General features: G+C 39.0%; 1 protein-coding gene across 1 annotated transcript in view; it reads left to right on the plus strand.

Annotated features, from left to right (window-relative positions):
- TERT (telomerase reverse transcriptase) overlaps positions 1–8,413 on the plus strand; it is a 52,299-nt gene that overhangs the window by 39,906 nt on the left and 3,980 nt on the right. The window contains exons 12-16 of the mRNA XM_009330474.1: positions 1,614–1,799; positions 3,264–3,390; positions 3,718–3,779; positions 5,550–5,674; positions 6,043–6,180. Of these exons, the coding sequence (XP_009328749.1) occupies positions 1,614–1,799; positions 3,264–3,390; positions 3,718–3,779; positions 5,550–5,674; positions 6,043–6,180 (638 nt within the window). The remainder of the gene's footprint in view (positions 1–1,613; positions 1,800–3,263; positions 3,391–3,717; positions 3,780–5,549; positions 5,675–6,042; positions 6,181–8,413) is intronic.

Consider the following 8,413-nt stretch of genomic DNA (forward strand, 5'->3'; position numbering starts at 1 on the left):
TGATGGAGCTTCTAGCAGCAATTAGTAGTGCAGACTAACCAAAGCAGCTGACAGGTGTCTTTTAAGACCATTTCCCTCAAATTTTTAAGATGTCTTAGTTACATTTTTAAAATGTTTTTATCAGGCAGGCGTGCTGCTACCTTCTGTTCTGGGGAAAAAATGCAACTTTTCTCTGATCCAATATTGCTAAGAATTTTCTGGTCATTAACATTCTGGGGTGATATTTGAAGATACTGACAGCATGGCAGCATGCAGCTCATGCAGAAGTTTTCATACGGTAATTCTTTAAAGTGCTTCAGAGCTACCTTTTTTTTGAAATTGGGCCCCAAAAGAGATTCCTGGTTACCGTGGATATGAATGTACAGTCAGTATCCAAGAAGAGTTCTGCTGATGCCAAAGCCAGTTCTAAGTATCCAAAGGAGAGGTCTTGAAGAAAAGCTTAGCATCTGCAACACAGTCAGTTGCATCACGCTTTTCAGTAGTCAGAAGGATGCAGCTCTGTCGTGAGCCTGAAAGGTGATGGGGAAATCAGTTAAGTACAGTTTGAAGTATAAATTGTACTAAATAGTGGATAGTGTACTTTGAAGACTTCATTTGTCCTCATTTCCTTATCAGAACAGAAAGAAATTTCTAGGGATGTGCAGATTTACAGTTGTGGAAATTCTAAGTCAAACTAAGAGGCTGGGGATGCCTCAAGCTATTAATCTCTATAACATCTCTTCAACATAATGTCACTTGCAGTAGCATTGCAGATATTTTCCTACTTGCCCTTTGAAGTTTTCAGCATCTTTGTTCGGTACCAATTTCTGCACCAGCTGTGTTGATTTTCTGTAGACAAGTAGCCTCTTCTGTGCAAGTTTTCCAGAACTGCTTACAGATCCTATGCACTCTCTGCCACAAATGGAGTAGTATCAGTTTTTTCTAATGTAGTATTAGAACTGGGGGACTCAAGACATTAATTTTGAGGAGACAGCATTATGACTATTACTCCCCAACAAGAAGAACCTACCTCTTCCTCTCACTCTTTAAAAGAATGAAGCCTGCACATGAATACATTGCCAAGTAAGACAAACTGCTGCTTGTCCATGAGATGACACTGCTGATCCAATGTGTAGTAGGTAATCAGCAGGCATTCTGGCAGTGAAAACATCCTTAGGGAAAACTTTGTGGAGAAAGTTCAAAACTTTTCATCAGATAAATGAGGTTCCTGTTACATGGATTCTTCTTGTTTTCGTTAACTTTCAAATACAATAACTCTTCATCTGTCTTTTTCCAGTGATTTTGATCTCACTGGTTTCTGTGAGTGTGGTTTATGCAGCTCGGCTCAAATGTTCCGTGGCTTAAGTTCTTAATTTGCATTAATGTGTAAAAGTTTTTCTGCATTATCCTCATATCCTTAAGCTTATTTATTTATTTAATGTATTTATTTACCTCGAATATCTTCAGGTTTTTTTATTTCTAGCTGTGTTCCTTAACCTAAAGAGTTGGCCGTGGTTCCCTTTATCCTTTGGTTTCTGTCCTTTTATGCAAGATCATGTGTGTCTTGCAGCATGGTGGGTTTTTTTGTTTGCTTTTGTGGGGAGAGTTAGGCTAACTGTTTATATCTGTTTTAGGACTCTAGCAACAGGTATTCCTGAGTATGGCTTTTTAATAAACCCCAATAAGACAGTCGTGAATTTTCCTGTTGATGATATCCCAGGATGTTCCAAATTTAAACAGCTGCCAGATTGTCGTTTGATCCCGTGGTGTGGTTTATTATTAGATATACAGACACTTGAGGTTTACTGCGATTACTCCAGGTAAATAGAGTTGTATACTCCAGTGTGGGCTTTACAGTATATTGTACGCAGCGTGAGAAACAAAAGGGTGTCTTGTGAATGGTGCAGTTGGATTAACTGCAAAATAGAGTTTACAATTCTGTTTCTTATACCATAATTTAAACATTTTATTCTGATGTGCAGCCTGCTATTTTCTTCATTCCATCCTGGTGGAATGTACGTACTGTTAACACTATTGAATGTGGCACAGGTCACTAGTGACCAGAAGTCATATACTGTATGGTGGCTGTGTGGTTCTGAGAAAGTTTATTCCATCACCTCAGTTCAGCTTCTTTCACCATGATGCACTGTAGTGTACCTGATATCATATAACTACATTTATTGTTCTGAAATTGTTTTGTTTTTTTTTAACCTTCCTAGAAGAAGCAGTAAGTATTACATGAACTACAGATTGGGATTAATTTTGTATAGACTGGAGGGACTAGTAATCCTTTCAACAGCAGAGGTGTTCCCTCTGGTACACTTCAGATGGTAGTGTAGAAGTGGAGAAGTAACCTCTCTTTAAACTAGCAACCTTGGCTATATACACAAAGCAGTCTGAAGTGGCATAGAACTCAGGATGGGACAATGTATCCTACTGGAAAGCTCTGTAGACCCTTTACACGGACTCCTAGAGATGGCATTAGACATTTGTTAAAGATTAACAAGAAAGAACTGTTTAAACTGAAGGATAATATTGCTGTGATATTGACCATATTTAGTATAAACAGCCCATGCATACACTTAAGTGGGAAATTAGGAGGAGGTTTTCCATCACCAGTGTGGTGAAGTTCTTCAGTAGTCTTCTAAAACAGAAAAGCTTGGTCAGTTTAGGAAATGAATTTATATGACATGATTTTCTGTAACAACAGAGGACTAAAATCAACAGCCAAAGAGACTTATTCATTAGCTGTGTTTCTAAAAGAAACAGTTTATGTTGATGAAGGCATTGGTGCTACTGGCCTGGGAGATGCTAATCCGAATCCTGAGGGCGGTTGTTACAAGGGCTGTTTTGCTTTTGATAAGCTTGACTTAAGTGACTGGAACGCCAGGGTGAACTGAGGTGGCTTCCAGCCTAAGCTCCTGCGTTGCATGGGTCACAGAGTATAACCTGGTTGTCACTGGAGTCATTAATAATGATCTGGCTAGACAATGTGTTTTAGAAATACATCCAGTTTGTGTTTAAGATTATTGGTTTGTTTATTTTTAGCAGGGTGAATTATTCAGCCCTGAGGTATTGAAGTCGTTCCTTAGCTAATAGCCTTAATGCCACAATGTCCAGCCTGTTTTTAAATTGAATTTAGTTATAGTAATCTTTTAGCTACTGGCTCATTGATTAGCAGGCAATCTCTGTAACATGAGAAGTTAAATGAGGCTTACTTTACAGAACTTAATTTAGTCTGTTAGCCCATGGAGTTTAACTACTTTTTTTCTTTTTTTTTCTAGTTATACCTGTACTTCTATCAGATCAAGTCTTTCCTTCAATTCAAGTAGAACAGCTGGGAAAAACATGAAATACAAATTGATTACAGTCCTCAAACTGAAATGCCATTGTTTATTTCTTGATTTACAGGTGGGAATATGGAAATGGATGTTTGGAAATATTGTGATTAGTGATAAAGAGCATTAAAAATGCTTTGAGTTCTAACATAAGAGTTGATTTTGAGAGCTCATACACGTAACTTGGAAGTGTCGACATCAACTGAAATGTGGGGTCTCAGCACCTTCCAGAACTGAACCTTCACAATGTTGTTACTTAAGTACATAATAGAAATCTTTGAAGTTTAGCATCAAATGTTTTTTTTTTCTAGATCTCTAAATCATCTTATACTGTTGAACTTGAACAAATGATATTGTGACAGTAAAATATTCCTATACCTCTGTTTCTGTTCTGTTCTAGATCAACAGCCTTAGAACAGTTTTCATTAACATCTACAAGATATTTTTACTTCAGGCTTACAGGTAGGTCACTGTCTTCTGCAGTAAATCTGAATATTTCATTACTCTTTCTTGACACATGGAGGAGCTACGGATTAGGAAAAAGTGTGCCATAAAAATGTGCAGTGGTAAATGTCAGTAGTAAGTCACATTATTCTTGTTTCAACACTGTTCTTACGTAATATTTTTAGATTCAGGACATAGGATTATATTGATGTGTGTGTTTAAGTGACACTTCACTAAATGGATTTTCATTTTCTCTGGATATTGACAGCTGACCTCAAGAAAAGCAGTCTGTTTTGCAGCAGGAGGATGACGAGAAGCCTTATCACTCATTAACCAGTTTATATTTAGAACTTCGTATCTATTAAAATTATATAGAACTTTGACCCGCGTAACTTTGCCTTAAGTGAAGTTTCATTCTACCAAGTTAATTGCAGTTTCTTAGCTGCTGATAATGACTTAATTGCTCCTTAGCTGGTAATAGCTTGTTGGTTTTTGTGACCTGTTCTTGACCAGCAGAGGAAGTGAATATTTTAAACAAGGATAAAGGGAAAGAAATCAAAACTGATAAGCGAGTTGGGGGAAAATACTAATCTCTGTGCATCAAAAACTTTGAATGATTGGCAGCACCAAGTAATTGTTCGTTTATTGTTTTAACGCAAAAAAAAGTATAAAAGATGTTTTCCTCTTTACAGAAATCAGGTGTTGCTCTTTGGCTAGGCTTATACTTGTTATGAAGTGACATTTTGGTTTTGTTCTTAAATTCAGCTTGTTCCACATTGACCCTGTATCATTCTTGTGTCCAAGAAGTGTAACTGGACTTGTGTAGTACAGCACTGATGTGTCAAACTCTTAAACTTTTGTGTTGTGAGTGGATTACGGTTTTTCTCTGATGTTGAACATGATTACTTAGTTACTTCTGTTTGCTTTTATGGTAACACTCTAACAAAGGTCTTTATGATAGAGTACCTTTAAAAAACTGTCCACCATGCTAACAGCGTGTCAGGTTAATTCAGCCAGACCTCTGTGATGCAGTGTGGTAATTATGTTTATCCTTTAAATACTTTAAAACTTCAGAGTTTCTTGAAGTGGTTACGCTTATGCAGGGTTAATTTAATAAACAAGTATATACATTGTTGAGTAATTAAAAATCAGCATTGTAACTGTTGACTATATTCAGCATACACAGGATTATAATACCAAAGTCTGAAGAAAAAAAAAAGAAAAAAAAAAAAAGTCAGCAGTTTAAAAGTATGTCCAAACAGAGGTGTAAGGGAGCATACAATACAAATAATTTCCATGGAATTGGCTTCCAGATAGACAAAAGAGTGGGGATCCTGGTCTGTGGAACACTGTCATTTGGAGGTCTGTTTTCCTGAACAACAGAATTTGTGGTGGGATTGTGTTTTGTTTTGGTTTTTTCTTCCTCTTGCACTCTCTCATGTGGGTGTGTTCTCTGGCTGCACGGTCTGTGATATGAATTGGTGAGGATATGAAGTCTAACTTTCCCTGCACATAAGACAGTCAGTGTCCTCAGAAGAGAATTCTATTACCAAGGCAGATGGCTTCAAGATCTTCTTTCAGCACAGAATTTACAAACAAACATCGTATGTGTCTGACACTCCAGGGATGTGTATATATAGGAGAGGTGTTGTATGCTAACAGTGTTGATACAGCTAAAGACTGTTGGGTGCTTTTCAGTGTTGTATAGTGAGTGCCTCAGGTATGTAATCATAGTTTCACTTGAAATTGCAAATGGCTTGTGATTAAATAGGCTGGTTTTGTGAACAGGTTCCACGCCTGTGTTCTCCAACTTCCATTCAACCAGCAAGTTAGAAACAATCCTTATTTCTTCCTAAGGATCATCTCAGAGACTGCATCATGCTGCTATGCTATCCTGAAAGCAAAAAACGCAGGTATAGTATGTTAATGGCAATGAAGTAGCGTGTTTGGGTTTGGTGGTTTGGTTTTTTTTTTTTAGACAAATAAACGGTCTTGAATGTGCAGTCAGATCATGTCATTTGGAGATAAAGATCAAGAATGAAAAACACAGATTGTGTGGTAGGAATCACAGTGCATTTTTTTTCTTAAACTCAATTTCCTGAAGATACTAAAATGTTTCAGGTTTTAGTTTTTAGTTCTCTGCTGACATAGGAGACTTCATTGACTACATAGGTTTTTAGTAAAAAATCTTGGAGTGATTTTATAGAAGGAGAGGAGAGGTCAGACATACTTCTTAATGCTTATCATTTTCAGTGACATTCTTTTCCTGTTTTGTCTGTAGGGGTTGCTTTAGGTAACAAAGGTGCCTCTGGCATGTTCCCTTCTGAGGCAGCAGAATGGCTCTGCTACCATGCCTTCACTGTCAAGCTGGCAAATCACAAAGTTGTTTACAAATGCCTGCTTAAGCCCCTAAAAATCTGTAAGTATTCGATTATTTTTACAGTTTGAAATATGGTTAACTGTAATAAAACATGGAATCAAATGGATTTTTTAACTTTTCTTATCATAAAGTGTTGTTCTAAAATGTACATTAACGAGCTTTCTGATTGTCCTGGTTCCGGCAAGGATAGAGTTAATTTTCTTCCTAGTAGCTGGTGCAGTGCTGTGTTTTGGATTTAGGATGAGAATAATGTTGATAACACACCAATGTTTTAGTTGTTGCTCGGTAGTGCTTACTCTAGTCAAGGACTTTCCAGCTTCCCATGCTCTACTGACTGAGAAGGCTGGAGGTGCACAAGAAGCTGGGAGGGGGCACAGCCAGGACAGCTGACCCAAACTGGCCACAGGGACATTCCATACCGTGTGACGTCATGCTCAGTACATAAACTGGGGGGAGTTGGCCGGGGGGCGGTGACTGCTGCTTGGGAACTGGCTGGGCATCGGTCAGCGGGTGGTGAGCAGTTGCATTGTGCATCACTTGTTTTGTATATTCTTTTATTATTATTGTTGTTGTTATTATTACTATTTTGCCTTCCTTTTCTCTTAAACTGTCTTTATCTCAACCCACAAATTTTACTTTTTTTTTTTTCCCCCCTCCCAATTGTCTCCCCCATCCCACTGGTGGGGAGTGAACGGCTGTGTGGTGTTTAGCTGCCTGCTGGGTTAAACCACAACTCTGATTTTAATCAAATTTACTAAGTGTAAGTAGGCAAATTAAAATGGTATGTTTTTCAGCACTGCATGTTCTAGAGCCTTGTTCTTAAGGGACAGCTATTGATACTTGGCAGTCAGTAAGTTTGTACAGTTCAGAAAGCTTAATAAGATTGGGTTAATCATATAAGCATTCTCAGCAGGTTTAACTAAATGAAATATGAATGCTCAGTTTTCTATTTTTAAAAACGTAGATCAACTGGCAACTAAATAAGTTTCTCCCACAGTGTAAACTCCTAGCAAAAAAGTGTCACCGGGGTCACTTTGAAACAGAAGCACTTCCTGCTCTGCATATGCTATATTGTAATAGAGTTGAGTGGTGTTGGCAAATCTCTGACTCTTCTACTCAGGGAAAGAAGCTGTCTGCATACCTGGCCTCTGGGGAGCTGTCTCTTTGACAGTTGTGCGGTCTGTTCCCAGGCCAGCTACAGAAATACTAGAATTTTCAGTTCTAAGATATTAAAAGTGAACAGCAGGAGGTTTTTCTGAAGCAATCAGTACTGTTGAATTTAGCTGCAGTGAAGGCCAGACTCTGAACACTGACTCTGTAATTCACACTTTGAATGAGTCATTACTTGGGCTGTTTTATTATACAATACCGAGAAATTCTTCAGTCTGGTTCCAGAATAACCGCTATTTGATTTGAAACGTGTCACAAGCTTCCCTTGATACCTGTGCTAAGGCCCAGTGCCCCGAAAAGAGAGCAGTTCTGATTTTGGAAGTAAGCATTTCCTTCCCATATCTAAGGCTTTCAGCAGCGCCTGAGTGCAAACAGTCTGATTTTTGGTGGTGCAGTGTGAATGTATCAAAGAAGACACTTAAACATTTACAGGAAACAAACTGATGGTTAGGATTGCACCAGGTGCATTCCTGACAGCTGTGGACTTTCTGTATGGAGCAGAACTCCAGCAGCCTCTCCCAGAGAAGCTCCTTCTCCGAGTTACTTACTGACACCAAAACCAGAGGCACCATGTCTGATCACTGCTGCTGAGAAGCCAGTTCTGTTCAGCCCTTCTAGAAGTACCAAGGTAAGCAGGCCTACCTCTGGGAAGGGAAGGGGTGCCTGCTTGCTTCAGCTGGAGAGGACAGAAATTGAAGAGCTGAGCAGAGAATGCAGTAGTCACACCCAGTAGGATAGTAGCTTCTCTGGGAGCTGTGTCACTTCTCTAAGGTCCATGTAGAGCACATCTGAGTTTTCATCTCTAATGCTGAAGGTTTTGCTCTTGGGATCTTTGACTGGCAGACCCCAATCCAAGCCAAAGCTCCCCCATACTTCTCTGAGCATGCTTTGCCATTGAATCTGACAGTACCTTCAGGGTGGAGGTACAGCCCCAGGCAGCTCTGTTGTTCAGCAGAATCTTGTCTTCCATGAGTGTGTGCGTCTGCCGTAAAAGTGGTCTCTGCTGTCCACAAAATCACATCACCACAGATACCAGGGAAGATGAGCTGGGAAGTAGAGGTGGAATTTTCCTAGTTTGAGTAATGGTTGTCGTTAGGTTCCT

This window comes from Pygoscelis adeliae, unplaced genomic scaffold, assembly GCF_000699105.1.
Source record: "Pygoscelis adeliae isolate BGI_AS28 unplaced genomic scaffold, ASM69910v1 Scaffold78, whole genome shotgun sequence".
In the NCBI taxonomy this organism is placed as follows: Eukaryota; Metazoa; Chordata; class Aves; order Sphenisciformes; family Spheniscidae; genus Pygoscelis; species Pygoscelis adeliae.